Here is an 18,505-nt window from a genome sequence, read left to right as displayed (position 1 = left end):
CCTCAGTCATGCACCTGTAAAACATACAACAAACAGTAATAGTTTGCAAACCTGTATATACATATCCCAAACAGAAACATTAATTGGAACGGTATGTGAAGAACTGTGACCGCATGTGTCTTCGTTATTCTTATTGGCAATGGCAGCATGTCTTGGAAATATTGTCTTTTCAAATGAATTACATCATTTGTGTCCTACCTTTTCTGTTTCATTAGTTTCCTGCTCTCTATAAGAAACACTGTAAAGTTTTATTCACAAGCTGCTAGATAGTGTGAAAATAACTTTTTTTTTTTTTTTTTTTTAAATGTAAGTGACCTTGATGGATCCAGACTCAGTGGCATGGAGTGAGCCGCAGAAACTCAGTGGAACAAAGAGCCCTGTTTTTAAGACAGTGTTCTGATGCACTGATGTCCTGTGGTTTTATTGTTAAAACAGACTCAGGATTCAGTAAAGCCTCATATAAGAACACATCTATGTTTCAAAGTGGTTGTAAATCCATAGCAAGATGGATTACTATTTCCAGCTCTGAAATCTATAAAACTAGCTCCAGGAGCTTCATTTTATTTCATTGAAACATATCTTTCTGATTTTGGAGATATCTGATTTTCATTTCGGGAGAGCAGTTCCTCAGTTTTCAATTAATTATTCCTCCTCTGTCCTTCAGTGTTTCATCATTTCTAATACGCAATATGCCTAACACAGAAACAGCCGTGATCCAACATGAATTTAGTTAGCCAGATGTACACTTATGTGCATGTACAAGTTTTCTGTAGTCTCATAAAGTTGGTTTACAGCGACCAGTCCTGGCTCTATGTTCTATGTTCTTATTTAGCTCTAATTTACCCCTCAATGTCTTGTAAGAGCCCAGAAAGCCGTTCAAGTACTGGCAATGCTACTAGACAATATTGACCTCCCATAAGGTATGTCAATATCCCGTGCTTCATTTGCATATTTGCATTATGGTGCTATTTCAAAATAGCGCTATTTTGAAAAAAGAAACGCTGTCTAGATGTGGTTATTTCGAAAGAAAACTCTTCTTCCGAAATAACCCTTATTTCTCCTACAAAGAGGTTTACCAGTTATTCGGAAGAAGGGTTTTCTTTCAAAATAACCGCATCTAGACAGCATTTCTTTTTTCAAAATAGCGAATATGCAAAGGAAGCATGGGATATTTAAATCCTGGCTTCATTTGCAATTTCGAATGGCTACATTTGCATCCCTCTCTCAAAAGAGGGTGTAAGTGTAGACATACCCATAGTTCAGCAAATTCTCTGCTTCAGTGCCTGTCAGGTCCAGAGGTTGCCAGACTAGAGAGGTTCATCCTGTAATTTCCTCTAGTATAGGGATCCCTAAGAGGGAATTTTTGACAAGGTTTATTCAGAGTTCCCATTACTAATGGAGAGTCAAATCTGCCCACAATGCGTCAGATTCCTCAGACTGTATTTTGAGTTGGAGGTTACTGAGGCAATTTTCCTATGGTGTTTTACAAGATGCTGTCCCAAAGGCTAAGATCTGTGAGAAAAAGTGCACCTGATTCTAGTGACAACTAGTTCCCAAAATAAGTATTGGAGCTGCAAGTAGCAGTTTACTATGCACGCGTACACTCTTTCTCTCTCTCTCTCTAGTTTTTCTTAAATCCTTCAAAGTTCTTGACTAAACTGAATAATTTTTGACAGCTGCAATTTTTGCCATAACACTTCACCCTCCTTTTCAGATTACTAATAAATTACTATTAACAATCCTCATGTGGAGCCTTGTGGCATTTTGATGTTAATCTCTGATGTGATGGAAAGTAATAAGTGGTTCCTCTCTTTTTGTTTTCTGTCTTCTAGCTGCACAAAAAAGTTTGTTGGCTTTGACAATACTAAAGAGTATGCTCCCAAAAGTAGTGGATCAACAGGGACAATATAATCATAACAATTCCAGTTACAGGGGAATAATTTGCATTTTCAAACTTCTTATAGTCTTATATATGAGCTTCGTTTGGCATAGTCATAAAATTAAGGCCCCTTTAACTAAAAACAGAGTGAAATTGGAAAAACTCACCATTATATTTTCCTAGTATCTCCGGAGTATAATTTAAGAGATTTGTGATGCCTATTTATACAATAGTTACTGAGACATAATAATTCTTTGGAGTTACAGGCTCTTCATTAATTGGTACCCATGCAATCACCTAGTGATAATGTTCACCTGTATCTTTTTTTTTAAGTTTGTTGTGTTGCTGTAAGAAACTGCTTAGAATGTCGACAAAGACAGAGAGAGAGGGTGAACAAATCTTCATTAATCAGCAGTAAAACTCAGGAGACTCTCCAGGGCATGACTGCAACGGGAATGACCAAGGTAATCTGATGTTTAAGTAGGTTGTACCAGTGCTTAAAATGAGCAGGAGAGGTTTGTAATTAATTTCTAGTTTCTGTTACAACAGAAGCTGAATTGTCACCCGTTTCCTGCCTCACAAGAGAAAGTGTTTTTTCATTAAAATAAGAAAAAACAATTAAAAGGATGAAAATAATTAATGTAATGGTATGATTGTAACTGTTTTCCAATACTGTATTCCTACTTCTTCTGTTCCAAGGAGCACATCTGTTCCCCCGTCTTATTGTAACTTGACCTATCTATTCATATATCTTTGATTTCTGAAGCCTCTTGAGCTTCATGGCCAATACCTGCAATCAGATCTTTGTGGCTGGGTTCTTGCATCCTTATAGAATCCTATAAACTTCAGTAGGACTCTGTGTTTAAATTGGTGACTGTCTTTATGATATAAGACTCCAAGAGTGAAGTCCGAATTTGTTTAATTGTCACTTATGTTTCAGTCACTTTGGTTTCCTTATTATTTAAGTTGCTTGTTTCGGACTCTTTTCCAATGTGTTCATTGTTTTGCGGATTGAAGGGCCCTTAAATGCACAGAGAAATTAGCACCTCCGGGTCTCAAAGATGATACTTTGGTAAATGTTGCCCAAAGGCACTCAACATGATAATCTCATTGATGTTTTCAAAATTGTCTCTTCCCACAAAATGCCTGTTTCAGATAAGATTTATAACCACAAATATATTCCACCTAATATTACCACATTATTTTATAAAAGTATACCAAAATGTAGTCTAGCAGTTTTGCCAAACTCAACAAAAGACAAGCATTGGACAGTAGAAAACAAATCGAATGCTTTCATGTGTTAATTATTGTTTGGATTGCAGTGTTTGTTTAAAGAAAACAAGTCACATTATTGTAGTAAATACTAAACATGCATGGTCTGCATGGATCTGGAATAATACTTCTCTGCATAAAACAGAATGAGGATAAATTTTTTAAAGTTATTTCACTTATATGAACCAATTTTCAGCCTACCACATACATTGAAAATACTTGGCATTCATAATAAAAAAAAATACTGTCTCCTTTTGCTACAGTTATTATAATTGTTAGAGATTGGTGCATTTGCCCAAAAGGATTAAAGCATTGTTTCACAATTCTGTATCTGACTATTCAGTGCAAATGCGTTAAAATAAGTAAAGCATCACTGTGTATGAAGATCTGATGTCTGAATGTTAACTTTTTAGTCTTCAGGTTAGCACTACTGTATTTAGTTGTTTATTGTGGATTAAAGAAATGTTTTTAATGAAAATCCCTGCTTCAGAAAAATTATTTTACATTTTTAGACACCATTGGAAAATGTTCCTGGGAACCTTTCCCCTATAAAGGATCCTGATAGACTTCTTCAGGATGTTGACATTAATCGTCTACGAGCAGTTGTTTTTCGTGATGTGGTGAGTAATACGGGATGTATTTTTTTTTTTACAGTATAATCACTAATGTTTAAAAGAAAGTTTAATGTTAGGAAAAAACTTGCATTTTAAAACAGGACAGCTTTGGAGGCTGGGGAGGAAGACGTAAAATCTATACGTGTTTACCTGCAAAAAAAAAAAAGTTTTGATTTCCTATTTTCAGGGGGTGGGAGAAAGAAATCTGTCAAATTCTACGTAATCTATTTCCTGTTTCTTACAAAAACAAGTGTTTAATAGTAATAATCTTATGTGGGAAGAAACATGTACTACATAATTTCATTGCATTTTACAAACTACAAAGAAGGAAAACTTAACATCTGAAATGCAGCCACCTCTGCAGTGAAATATTGCACCTGCTTATTCATGCAACATTTCCAGGCATATAAGACCCAGTGTGATGGTGCTTAGTAGGTTTACATAATTCATCTATGCTAGTTGACTTTAACGTGTAAGTCAGTATAAATCAGTCAGTTTAACTTCTGTGCCAGGAAAGATAATGGAATAAGTAATTAAGGAATTCGTCTGCAAACTGGAAGATATTTAAGTGATAGGTAACAGCCAGCATGGATTTGTAAAGAACAAATCACATCAAACCAATCTGATAGCTTTTTTTGATAGGATAACAAGTCTTGTGGATAAGGGAGTAGCAGTGGATGTGGTATATCTAGACTTTAGTAAAGCATTTGATACGGTCTTAAGTGACCTTCTTAACAATAAACTAGGGAAATACAACCTAGATGGGGCTACTATAAGGTGGATAACTGGGTGCATAACTGGATGGATAACCTTTCTCAGAGACTAGTTAATGGTTCACAATCATACTGGAAAGGAATAATAAGTGGGATTCCGCAGAGGTATGTTTTGGGACCTGTTCTGTTCAATATCTTCTTCAACAATTTAGATGACGGCATAGAGTACAATTATTAAGTTTGCAGGTGATTCCAAGCTGGGAGGGGTTCCAACTGCTTTGGGAGGATAGGGTCATAATTCAAAATGATCTGGAGAAATGGTAAAAAGGATGAAGTTTACTAAGGACAAATGCAAAGTGCTCCTCTTAGGAAGAAACAATCAGTTTCACATATACAGAATTTTTTAAGTTTTTTCCTGTTACAGACTAACAGGCTACCCCTCTACAGCTTCATAATGGGAAGTGACTCTCTAGGAAGGAGTACTGCAGACAGGGATCCAGGGGTCATAGTGGACCACAAACTAAATATGAGTCAACAGTGTGACACTGTTGCAAAAAAAGCAAACATGATGCTGGGATCCATTAGCAGGAGTGTTGTGAACAAGACACGAGAAGTCATTCTTCCACTCTACTCTGCACTGATTAGGCCTCAGTTGGAGTATAGTGTCCAGTTCTGGGCACTGCACTTCAAGAAAGATGTGGAGAAATTGGAGAAGGTCCAGAGAAGAGCAACAAAAAATGATTAAATGCCTAGAAAACATGAGCTAAGACGGAAGACTGAAAAAATTGGGCTTGTTTAGCTTGGAAAGGAGAAGACAAGAGGGGGTTTTCAAGTACAGGCAGTCCCCGACTTACGCGGATCCGACTTACGTCGGATCCGCACTTATGAACGGGGCTTTCTCGCCCCGGAGGTCGAGGTAGCGGATTGCTACCTGCGAGCTCCGGGGCGAGAGAGCCCCGTTCGTAAGCTGCTCCGGTGCCCCTGGTCTGCTGGAGACCGTCTCCAGCAGACCAGGGGCACCGGGCGGGTTCCCGCGCTTCTGAGGCTTTGCTCTCGCAAAGCCTCAGAAGCGCGGGAACCCGCCCGCTGCTGCCGCTTCAGTTGCGGTGCCTGTGGTCTGCTGGGGACGGTCCCCAGCAGACCACAGGCACCGGGACTGAAGCAGCAGCCGCGGGGGGGTCCCGCGCCTCTGAGGCTTTGCCAGAGCAAAGCCTCAGAGGCGCGGTACCCCGCTGCCGCTGCGGCTCTGCTCCCCGTGTCCCTGGTCTGCTGGGGGGGGGGGGGCGCGGCTAGTGTGCCCCCCCCCCAGCAGACCAGGCTTTTGTTTTGGACCCTGGAGCAGAGCAGCTGGGGCGCTGCCGATTGGTCTTGCAGCGCCGCTCTGGGCACTACTGGACCAACCCGGCAGCACCCCAGCTGCTCTGCCCCAGGTCCTGATTCAGCCGCTGCTGGTCAGTTTCAGCAGTGGCTGAATCAGGACGCCTGGGGCAGAGCAGCTGGGGTGCTGCTGGGTTGGTCCAATACCGCCGAGGAGCGGTGCTACTGGAGCAACCCAGCAGCACCCCAGCTGCTCTGCCCCAGGCGTCCCCAAGTCAGCCGCTGCTGAAACTGACCAGCGCTGACTACAGGAAGCCTGAGGCAGAGTTGCTCTGCCCTAGGCTTCCTGGAATCAGCCGCTGATCAGTTTCAGCAGCAGCTGACTTGGGGACGCTTGGGGTTCTTAAGTTGAATCTGTATGTAAGTCAGAACTGGCGGTCAGTTTCAGCAGCGGCTGAATCTGGACGCCAGTTCCGACTTACATACAGATTCAACTTAAGAACAAACCTACAGTCCCTATCTTGTACGTAACCCGGGGACTGCCTGTATCTAAAAGGGTCTCTTTGGCCTCTGGTGATAGGACAAGGACCAACGGGCAAGGGGGCAATTTCAGAAAGGGAGGTTTAGGTTAGAAGTTAGGAAAAACTTTTTAACTTCAGGGTGGTTAACCATTGGAAAAAATTGCCTAAAAATGCTGATATGGACTTCTCAGAATATTTGCTGAAATCAATGGATGGCACAAAAATAAATACATCTTCACTTGTTTTCTGCTACCAGTTTTAAAGTACAAAGTTATAGTGTGGTCTGGAAGTCAGTGCGAGTGACTGGGAATTCTGACTCTTCATTTCTGTTTCTGACTTTGCCAGTTGTTTGTTGTGAGACCTTGGGCAAATCACTTAATCTTTCTGTGCACAGGCTTACTTTCTCATAGATTTCCAAGGTTGGAAGGAACCATTCTCATCATCTAGCCTGACCTCCTGTATGCCACACACCATAAAAATCTCCAGAAAAATTGCTACAGTATATCTTTTAATAAATATCTAATCTTGAATTAAAAATGGTCAGTGATGAGGAAACACTCCTAGCTGATTTGACTCAGAATTCTGTTCAACTTTGTTAATCTGGCCTTGTTAATGCACTAAGTGCATTATGTTACTGATCAGGACTGTATTCTTTCATATAGTAAATGTGATCACCTCATGATCACTTGTACCTAAGCTAACATTATTTGTTTGTTCTGTGATCAGTCCTTATTTACCTGTTAGAACAAGGTCTAATAAAGGTTTCCTGCATTGGCGGCAACATGTTTCAAGTTAGGAAATTGACATCAATAATGTTTTCAGATTTCAAGGAAGCTCTAGTATTGGGAGTATGAGATTGCCAGGATATGGCACTCAAATTGAAGTCTTCTATGCTTACAATTTTTTCCTATGTTGCATATGGGTGAGTAAGGCGATGATCATCCTGTTCCCTGTTGTGATTTGGTGGTCAGTAGCCGACACAAAGTACAATATGGGGCAATACACTAATCCGTAAATATTTCAGATAATTTTATTGTGAGATATCAGTGCTTCAGATAATGTAGAGAGGGCTTTCCCCACTCCTCTTTCGACCACACCATCCTTCCTAAATAGATTATAACTTCTGATTTTAGCATTCCAGTTGGTATGAAGGTAATTAAAGAATTGAATTATAAGCAAGTAATCAGGTATAAACTTAAAAGGGTTCATATTTCTAAACCATATTATCTTGATTTAAAAGTTCTGTGTGTCAAGTATTACAGACATGTTCCTTTTCCTCTCTCACAGGATGATAGCAAACAGGCTCAATTTTTGGCTTTGGCAGTAGTTTACTTTATCTCTGTGCTGATGGTCTCCAAGTACCGTGATATATTGGAACCGCAACGAGAGACTGCAAGATGTGGGAGCCAAGCAGGTAGAAATATCAGACAAGAAATAAACTCACCAACAAGCACAGGTACTTCTATTTATCCTCCTTCTTTTTTATTTTGTTCACAATTTCCTTGAAATAGTAAATATTTGACTGGAAAAATAAATAAATTGTCTGGAATGTATGGATGCTATTGTTTAGTTTCTCCAGGCTTCTTTAACACATGTTGGTTGTTAATAAGTTAGATTTAAATTACATACTTCTGAGTACAGGATTTAACTTATTTTCATTTGCTTATTCTGTTTTTATACATCCATTTTTTAATGTATATGAACATTCAAAGGAGGAGAGGCCTTACCTTGTCCTTGTACAACTTAATATTTTTATTAAACTGTTAAAATAATGTAAAACTGCCATCCGTGTACTGTGAGCAACTATCTCCGGCTCTAAATGTCTGAAGCTTATATTTAACAAACAAAGTTAACTCCCTAGTTGAAAGTCTCAGAGGCCATGTTAGTCTGTAACTTTAAAAACAATAAGCAAGCCTTTGGCACGTTAGAGACTAATAAATATAATCTAATCTATTTGTTAGTCTCTAAAGTGCAATGGGACAGCTCATTATTCCCTAGGGAAAGCTACTTTTTGTTTTAAACTCAAAATCCTTTAAAAGCTAATATTTCAAGAACTATTAACTCTCTTGAGTCCTGCTGTCTTTCTAGCTTGGGTCTGCATTGAGAAGTCCCTGAAAGTTGAAAATACTAGAATTGTTGCCTTTATTGCATTCTTCACCTGATTAGTGTGTGAATTCAGATCCCCCCCCCCCCCCCGGATCCCCAGCAAGTGATATTCCAGTGTTTGGGGGCACTATCTGTGAGCTACAGAACCTGCACAGATTTTTTTTAATCCAAGTACATTCTTCCACTGTTTATAATGTAAAGTCTGCCAGTCCAATAGTTTAAGCCATCGAGATGGATTACGGATTGGCTTATAACACTGCTATTTTTTTTCTTCTCAGGAGAGACATGTAAATATATTGAAAAGGGGTGATTAGAAATCTGTGGCCAAATCTCTCCATGTTGTTTTTCATGAACATTTTGCTGATTATGCTGAATTTGATTTGCTATTTTACTTTTTGGAATTGCTGATTTTCACATCACATATGATGAAATTTAAAGTCATGTCCTATTTCCTTTTATTTGGGGGCTGACAAACAATAAAAATAATTGCATGAGATTACAAAGTTAAAATTTAAATGTATTATAATTATATTGATGTTTTTCTGCAATTTCAGATATGATTTCTGTTAGAACACAGAATGCAAAGTGTACAGTGCTCACATTTATTACAAATATTTGCGCTGTAAAAAGATAAACAGAAGAAATAGTATTTTCAGTTCACCTCAGACAAGTACTATAGTGCAATCTCTCTAACATGATAGTGCAACTTGCAAATGTAGAAAAGCTGCGCTCAAAAACAAAATGTAAAGCTTTAGAAGTTACTAGTCCACTCAGCTCTCATTCTTGTTCCGCCAATTGCTAAAACAAACAAATTTGCTTTAAGGATGTTAAATTGCGTTTAATCAGCTAATCAGGTAGGCGATGGAATTTCCATCGACTACTTGACTAGCCAATAAAGGGGGAAACTGCAGAGCTGCTGTGGGGTTATCTGCTGTGGGGTTAACCCTGCTGCAGCTCTGCCTTATAAATGTAGTAAGAGCTAGCCTTACTATTTAAAAGAAAGAGACGCGGTGAAAGACTGGGCGTGAGCCGGGACAGCCGAGTCCCAGCTTCTGACCAGTACCCCACTGCGTTTCTGCTACCCTCCCCCCATGGAGTCAGTGCTGGGGGGAGCTGACTTTTAAGCTGACTCCCCCCAAGCCCCTAGCACTGTCTCCTGCTCCCCCCACCGTGCTGCCTCTGATAGAGGCAGCAAGGGCAGGGAGAAGTGACTAGTCAAGTAGTGACTTGCAAGTAGTGACTAGTCAAGTAGTGATAAGCATAGGCTTATCAGGTAGTCCACTACTCAACTAGTCGCTTACATTCCTAGTTTGTTTGCATTTACCAAAGAGCATATATTTATAATAATATCATATAAAGTGAGCACTGTACACTTTATACTCTATGTACTGTGTCTAGACTGGCCAGTTTTTCCGGAAAATCAGCCGCTTTTCCGGAAAAACTTGCCAGCTGTCTACACTGGCCGCTTGAATTTCTGCAAAAGCACTGACTTCCTACTGTAAGAAATCAGTGCTTCTTGCGGAAATACTATTCTGCTCCAGTTCAGGCAAAAGTCCCTTTTGCGCAAAGCTTTTGCACAAAAGGGCCAGTGTAGACAGCTCAGATTTGTTTTCTGCAAAAAAGCCCTGATTGCGAAAATGGAGATCGTGGCTTTTTTGCGGAAAAGCTCATCTTGATTGGCACGGACGCTTTTCCGCAAAAAGTGCTTTTGCGGAAAAGCGTCCGTGCCAATCTAGACGCTCTGTTCCGAAAATGCTTTTAACGGAAAACTTTTCCGTTAAAAGCATTTCCGGAAAATCATGCCAATCTAGACGCACCCTATTGTAACTGAAATCACTATATTTGAAGATGTAGAAAAACATTCAAAATATTTATAATTTTAAAAGAATATTCTCTTATGGTTTAACAGTGTGATTAAAATCGCATTTAATCATGACTCTTTTCATTTGGTTTTACATTAAACCTTGAGATTAAATTAAATTAATTGACAGCCCTATATTTATTTATTTTTATATAAATCATTGTTATATCTTAGCTTGCTTGCTTTTTCTACCCTGTACTTTAAGTTTTAAAAAAAATCAATGTCCTCATTGGCTGTTTTCATTTAATAAACATATTTAAGAGGTCAGCTATGAGGAACCATAATTTTATGTTACATTTAACGTGTCCTCCTTGGTCATATGTTGTGGTGCTGGAGTAGGAAACTGCTTGTTTCAATTAACTGTTCCAGTCATGCTTGTCTTTTATATGTCTTCTCCCTATAAATGTTGTTCTTATGATTCCCTACTGATTGGTCTGATGTTTCCTATCTCTTGAGACGTAACTTGTTTCTTTCCTCCAGAAATGCATTTTTGTTAATAGTGCCATATTTGCATGTTTCAGTGAGAGAGGATTTCTGTCAAGGATCCATAGTGGACCACGTGACAGGCGATTACTAGCTGGCTCACATTTGATTCCATGATTTTCTCCACAGTTGTGGTCATACCTTCTATCCCTCACCCAAGTTTGAACCATGGATTCCTTGCCAAGTTAATTCCTGAGCAGAGCTTTGCCCACTCATTTTACAAAGGTAATATTAACATCTCCTAACCTGTTTGGGTGTCCTTATTTAATGTAATGTAATTAAATAACTAGCCATGATGTAATTGTTGATAAATAAGTATACGCCTCAGGTTACATGGAGATCACTGTCACCTAAAGAGGATACCCTTAAGACAAGGTTTTCTTCTTGACTACTTTTATCTTAGGCAGTATCTTTCCCACTTCTTCTACCTGTAATAATGCCTCCTTTAGTTATGAAAACAAATCAGACCTATTTTTAAAATACTGCAACCTAGGAATAAATTAAACCTTTAGTATAACTTTATAGTGTTCTCTTTCCTCATGCTTCTTCCTAGTTTTCTCTCTTCCTTTCCCTTTCCTTTTTTCTTTCACTTTTTGTTTGTATGTAAACCTTTATATTTTATATAATATAAAGTTTTATTTTATGTGGTGTTGATTGCTGTGCTGCGCTATTCTGGAGGAAGAGAGCTTCTGCATTCACAGGAAATGTTTTGCCATGCAGGCCTATTTTTTCAGATAAAAAATATGCATGTGCCCACGCTACATTTCTTCAAATGTCAGAGATTTGCATGTGTACAAATTTAAATGGATGCATGTAAATTTCCCCACTTGTGTGCACATGTTATGATGGAAGTTTTAAAAAATGAATGGGTGCAACCAGAGTTTTTCTGATAATCATGCTCTCTGTGTCACTTCGATAAAAACCCACAGATTAAAAAAAATAAATGCAAATAAAAACCTAGTAATTAATTTTGTGACTACTTTTGATAAAATATGAAAATATAGGTTGACTTCCTAGTTTACTAAGAATATTTAGCACTTACCTGGAACTTGAAAAGCACCATATATGTTAAAATGTTAAACCCTTCAGCTAAAGGTTTTCACAGAAAATGTTGGTGGCCTCAGAGTGGTCACCAACTCTTGTGGCTGCTCTGGCAATTTTTCCTAAAATACTCCATTAGTTTTACCAAAAACAAATAAATACGCACATACACTTGTCCAAATCATTGTAATTTATGTAGAGTTTTGTTTGCAAACTCAATGTACAAAAATAATGTACAGTTATATCTATTCTTTACTATACCAAAACAAATTAGTAACAATAATAAAGTGCTCTGCCTTTTTTTTTCTTATTCCTCTTGTGATTTTTTTTTAAAGGTATGCTAGCTAGTAAACCTGCTAGCTAACTGGGAGACAACTGAAAAGTAATATTAATAATCATACAAATACTGTATCCCTTTTTACAGCAGAGATGTACACTGCCCCAGTAAACCAGGGGACAAATTAAACCCTGTACGTGCAATGGAGGTTGGGGGCAGTAGGTGCGTGGTGGGGGGAAGGGAGAGGGGGAGAGACTGGGAAAGGCAACAGGGACTGGGGCAATGAGTTTGGAGTCAGCACCTGAACCCGGAATCCACTTCCATGTGCCAGTAACCTTCTGCCCCATTGGCCTTAGGAAGCTCATGGACTTACCCTGGCTGCCTGTTTCTTTTGCATTTGTGGCTCCACAATGGGAAGGAGCCACAGGGAAGGAGCCATTGCTTTGCCCTCCACCATCACCATCTGGGAGCCTGCGGCTGCAAGAAAAACTGCTGGAGGTCACATTCAGCCTTGGTGGTTGTATTTGAGAGATACTGATTTTTATTAGATACAATCCCATATGTCTCAGTTCCTTATTTATGAATGTTTATAACTTACTGAGTTTCTCAATTAATTTCAACTTAAAATGTTTTTTACCTGAAGCATTTTTATATTTCTCCTCCCATAAAGTTTCTCCATTCTTGCAAAAAATAATTATATGTATAAATCAGTCTTTTACATTCAATGTGCATTTTGCCACTTCAGTTTGCTAATTTAATATTCTTAGTGATGACAGAACTGGCATACTTATCTACCCTTGATGAAAGGAATTGCTTGCTGTTAATTCAGAAGTGCTTCAAAATAAACCCTCAAATATATTTTAATCCCGTTACCTCATTATCTTTTTGTTCTGCATTTATAGCACCTTTTTATATGGCAAGCATTAGGATATTTCATTTTTAGCCACATCTGCTTGCAAATCAAAACACACCGAGCAATCCAGATACAATTTTAAAATCATTTTATTAAATTTTGTGCAATAAAAAGAATATATAAACAAGATTAATATTGTTGTTTATACAAAATATGGAACTAGAAGTAAAGACAGGTAGCAACTGTAGAAAAGATTAGTTTTGCCATTTATCTGCAGTATAGATCTTTAGATAAAATGTAAGTAGCAAAATTGTGTGTGGGGGGGGGGGTATAGATTCTTAAAATATAGAAGCAGGGCAGGCATACAGCGTACATAAAAATATTTAAGACAAGGCTTTTTTATACCATTCATGTCTCCTGTACTGTATATTTCAAGAATTTTGCCTTCAAAAATCTATACATTTGTCTTACTGTTTTAAAAAGTAAGTTTATTGAAGATATGTGTTGTATTTAATAAGGCCTTATACTGTCGTATTAAGAGTTCATTCTTTGCCAACCTATTCTGATAATTGTGTTAAAAGTTTGGTGAGATAGCAACAGCATGTTTTATCACTATTCTTGGAATTATGTCAGGGCTAGAACACTATTAATTCAGGAAGAAATGCTGCTTATAAGCAGTCCACCTTTACTATTGTTATAACCACTAAACTTTGTCCATTCACTGTATGAAACATCAACTGAGACTCAGGTGATAGTACATGTTTTGACTTTTCTCCCATGATTTTGTCTTTCACCATTTGTACTGGTACATCAGTTCACATTTGCATAATAAATTATCCCTTTAATAAGGCAGAATCTCCTTAGGTCATGTTTGTATTTAGCCAGAAAGCACTTTGGAAAAATTACAAATTGTTTAATTATATTGGTTCCTTTAAGCTTAGTATGTGTATTGTTCTTAGGTTATGTTTTAAGTATGTATTAGATATATTTGAGCAGTTGAGAGGCTCTAGTGCAGTTTGAAGATGTCTCTAGTGCTGGAGTTTTCAGACTTTGGGTTGCGGCTTGTAAGGGTAAGCCTCTGGCGGGCCGCAAGACACTTTGTTTACCTGAGCATCCGCAGGTTCAGCCACTCACAGGTACCATGGCTGCGGTTCACCATGTCTGGAAATGGCCCTGGTAAAATATGGAATGCGCTGGGTAAAGCATAACAGGACACAGATGATGGCCTCTCTTTTGGAGATGTAAAAACCTTTCTAATACTTTTGGAGAGCTAAGAGTAGCTTTCACTGTTCCTCCCTGAAATTCAAATCTAGATCAGACGCAATAAATTTCACTGAACTTTACCCTGGAGGGCCAAGGAGTATGACCAACATGACCTAGAAGTGTCCCACAGATTAAGTTAAGGCCACTGGTGACTAGGAGGCTTTGGGTCAAGATCTAATGTCCCAACTGCAGAATGAGTGCAATCCTAGTGCCTAAAATTCTCTGTAAATTATTCTTGATGTTGGTTGGATGATGGAGCTCAAACAGAAGAAGATTCTGACTTTGATGTTGAGGAGCCTCTCAGTTGCAAGGATAAAGATGGAACCAGTTCTAGTATACACTTGGCTTACTGACCTGTAGGCCTTGAAGAATTTTGAGACCTTTTGATGTTTAATTTGGCAACAAGGAATAGGTGCTCACAATTGGAACATAGATGTCTTAGCAGATGATGTTGGTGGAAAAAAGACTTGGCATTGCTACAGAGAATGGAGGCAGGGAGAGGCATGCTCAGGGAGGAAATGATAGTAAAAAAATTTTTTCAGTAGCCGTTAACAACTGGAAAATACTCCCTTGAACACCACCTTTAAGGGTTTCAACTTGTATATATTTGTTTGAAATTATACCCCCCCTCAAAGTCAAGTTTTAGATTTTTTGATATCACAAACTGAGGATCCCATCTACATTGCGTGAGAAGCTGTATTATGCAGACATGGCTTGGTTAATGCTGTTCTTAACTTTGGAGAGATGGAGCCTCCTTTCTTGTCTGACTGAGTCCAGAGAGGATTGTGAAAAACCAAATGTTCAGCCTGTGGAGGAGGCAGAAGAAATAAAGTAGCCAAAAAAATCAAGTGGTCTTTCTTGCCTCCTCCCTTTCCCTATTTTGTCCTTCAGTTAGCAAAGAAAAAAAATTAAATAGGACCAGCTACAAATGAATCTAATTAAAGTAAAAAGCAAAGTGGGTTGCATAGCAATATCCAAAAATCCTAAGTGAGAGAGTGAACAAACACGGTGTCAATAAATGGAGGTAAAGATTGAACCTGTCTAATAAATAGTGCACTATGCACAATAAGTAATTCTGAGCTCCAATAGTCTTCCCATCTTCCAGGAACTGTGCAGACTGATCAACTGATGCAGCAACTAGCACTAGCTAAGAATAGGGCCAGGCAGCAAGGATTTCTCCCCATACTCTATTGTAATATAAAATGAAGTTTTCCATACCAGAAACTGAGAGGATTAAGAGTAGGCTTGAATTAGTTAGTTATGTTGGATGAAAGCTCTGTTAGATGGTTGTTCCATTGTCATTTTTGTTACTTCTGTGTTCCCTTGCTATGTATGTTGTTATAACCCCTTCATACATGTTTCCTGTTTATCCATCCACTTGTGTCTCTTGGAGGTTAAAAACCAAGTAGGTAGGTGCCGTTATTTTGTGGTGATCTTGTTTCTTCCACAGATACAGAAAAGTTTCTGGTGATGGGCACAGGAAAAGGATTTGTTTAGAGTTCTTTCCTTGTGGCTGGCAGAGATGAGGTTCTTGGATAGAGGGGAGCAGGTTAATACAGAAAATGTCATTGTTGCTTTTAATTATGATAGAGTGGCAAAAACTCTCCTGTTAAGTTTGACCATCACTTTCCATTGTATAAAAAAAGAGACTTTTTTAAAAGACCACTGGCCCCTACATGGTTTGCAGCAGGACTTTGACATGTAGTACCAGGATAGTTGTGGGACTGGAACCCAGAGGCTATGTCTAGACTACATCGGTTTTTCGGAAAAAGCTACACAAAATGCTTTCCGCATTTTGCGTAGTTTTTTCTGATTCTTTTGTCAGAAGAGGTTTTTCTGACATTTGGTCTGTCTAGACTGGGCCAAATGTCGGGGAAAAAAAACCCCGTTTCGAGAGCCCCTGTATTCCTTATGAAATGAGGAATACAGGGACTTCCAAAAGAGAGTGTGGGCTCTTCTACAAAAAAAAGCAGAAGAGCAAACACGTTCCCTGGATGCGGAACAGTTCTTCCAGGATACCGCCGGTATCCCAGAAAAACTGTGTAGTCTAGCTGTACCCAGAGAGCTCCACCCCACCACAGTCACCAGTTCCTGTCCCAGCTCCCAGCTCCAAAAGATGCGCTGTGTGGCCTTGGCCTGAGCTAGGGACAGTACACAGCTGTACAGCATAGGCAGGACCATATTTACTTGTTTGGGGAAGCACAGGTTAACCCAGCCTATGCTACTTACTGTCCAGAGATTGGAGAGTTGCATTTGCTAGCTTCACATAAATCTATTTTGACTTGGCCATAACCATAAGCAGTTGAAAATGATTGCTTTCAAATTATGTGACTTTTGTAAACATTCAAATTTATTTTGTATATAATAATAAATACCAAATAAGTGTGGCAAAGAAATCCAAAATGGTTTTCCATAATGTACTCCATGATTAATTACTTAGAATTGGGAAGCCTGGGGTAAAGATAAAAGCAGACTGTCTGTTTAATGTTTAACGGTCTTTTGTTGGATAGCAATACTGTCTGCAGTATATTTACCTAAAAGAATATACTTTTCATATCTGAGATACTAGCAAACCTGTATCTTTATGTCTTACACTATATTTTAAAGTGCCTAAACAGTAAGGAGTACTTAGGTAACTTAATAGGCAAAAAGAAAAAGCAGTGCACTTCATAAATCACAGTAAAACAAGATATTTTAGGGAAAGAATGTGACAGATGAGGTCACCACACAGACATCATGTCATTTACTTAACTTAAGCCAATATTTTTTCCATAACGTAGTAGATGAACTCATTAGTTACAATGAAAAACAGTAAGGAGGAGGCATCTGGTAGCCAACTGCCTACTTCTGACAGGGTTAAGATCACTAGATCTAGTAATGTTCCTGCTTTGACTACTGACATGGCCTAGTGCTACAGAAAAATGATGAGGGTTGTTGAAAATTTACAAGCCTACTGTCAGAATGTTATAACAATAGACAGATGTAATCAATTATATTTTTGCTGCTGTTCATATTTAACTTCTCATTTAGCTAAGGTGGGTTGAGTACTCAAGATTCTTCTGTTCTAAGAATGTCACTCTATAAATTTAAGAGGATTGGGTAAATTTAATTTATGACTGCATTCTGTAAAAAAGATCTACTTTTTGTTCCAGTCCTAAAGTCCATAGAAGTCAAAAGTATTATGAAAGAAAATCAGTGATTATGTAATAAAATGTTGGCATGCAGTGCTATAGGTCCTGTGTACAAAATCTAATTAATCTAAAAACTTTCTGTATTAAAAATATTATGAGGTTTCTTTCCAGTTTTTTTCTTAAATTTTCAGAAATATTGATTTGGATTAGATCTTTTATTTTAGAGAGGTAAAAATATAATTTAATTTCCTTAGTGTATATTTCCCTTGGTAAATAAAAAGCAACCTTGGAGTATTTAACTTAAATTACATATTGGAGCTGTTTGATATTTTGGAAGAGAGTTTTAATGCACCCAGTAAGAAATATTGTAAAATGTAAGTCTTGTGAAGAAATGATTGTTCATCATAATAAATCAAAGACTCTACTCAGTTGGCTTAAGGCAATCAGTTTTTTTTTTTATGGAATTAATATTGGATTGCAATAAAAGAATGAGAATACAAATCTGATCTCACTGGAAATTCAGTACCTTTTAATATTGTATGTACAGTGGTTTTATTGAAAAGTTTTTCAATCAGTAATTATTATAGTTTCATGATCAGAATCTAGACTGTATCTGTAAATCAAATTTAAGCTTTAGAGATGAAAAGTATCAACGGTCTGTAATAAATGGGGACAGAAGGGCAAGTTAACTTTCTCAGTGCTCTCTCTTGTTCATGAGTTCTGAAGGAAATGTAGTATATTTTAGCCTTAAATTTTACTTATTCAAGTTAGAATCATAACATGATTTTGTGATTTAATCAAATATGTTGTAATGGCTACATATCAAAATTCTATGCATCTGTCTAGAAATTCTTTGCTATTAGTAAAACAGATTAAAATAGTATTCGTCCTTCAGTTTGAACCTCAAAATGTGCACATGCAGTGGGGCTTGGCTTTTGCTTAGACAGAGAATAAAGAGGTATTTTTACTTGTTTTAAACTAATCCTGCTGGTGATTGCTGAAAAATTGTATGTATGAGATTTTGCAACTTCAGAGAAATTCCTTTATATAGGAAGCAATATATCATAATGCTAAAGCCCCTACATTTATACGGAAAGACAATGAATTTTTATTGTAAACGCAATAAAAATTCTAACTATGGACCACTTTTAGTGTGCCTACCTTTGAATGATAC

General features: G+C 38.0%; 1 protein-coding gene across 16 annotated transcripts in view; it reads left to right on the top strand.

Moving 5' to 3' along the window:
- The window catches only part of NBEA (neurobeachin), a 748,862-nt gene that overhangs the window by 255,527 nt on the left and 474,830 nt on the right, over positions 1-18,505 (top strand). For 14 of the 16 annotated variants that reach the window (XM_075919174.2, XM_075919172.2, XM_075919186.2 and 11 more), the window contains 4 exons: positions 2,213-2,343; positions 3,664-3,771; positions 7,604-7,772; positions 10,896-10,991. In XM_075919174.2, the coding sequence (XP_075775289.2) occupies positions 2,213-2,343; positions 3,664-3,771; positions 7,604-7,772; positions 10,896-10,991 (504 nt within the window). The remainder of the gene's footprint in view (positions 1-2,212; positions 2,344-3,663; positions 3,772-7,603; positions 7,773-10,895; positions 10,992-18,505) is intronic. The other 2 variants (XM_075919178.2, XM_075919184.2) reach the window with 1 other exon arrangement.

The sequence above is a fragment of the Pelodiscus sinensis genome, chromosome 1 (genome assembly GCF_052426305.1).
Source record: "Pelodiscus sinensis isolate ZL-2025 chromosome 1, ASM5242630v1, whole genome shotgun sequence".
Lineage (NCBI taxonomy): Eukaryota > Metazoa > Chordata > Testudines > Trionychidae > Pelodiscus > Pelodiscus sinensis.
The sequence above is the reverse complement of the archived record's forward strand: the minus strand, read 5'-3'. Positions and strand labels throughout refer to the sequence as shown.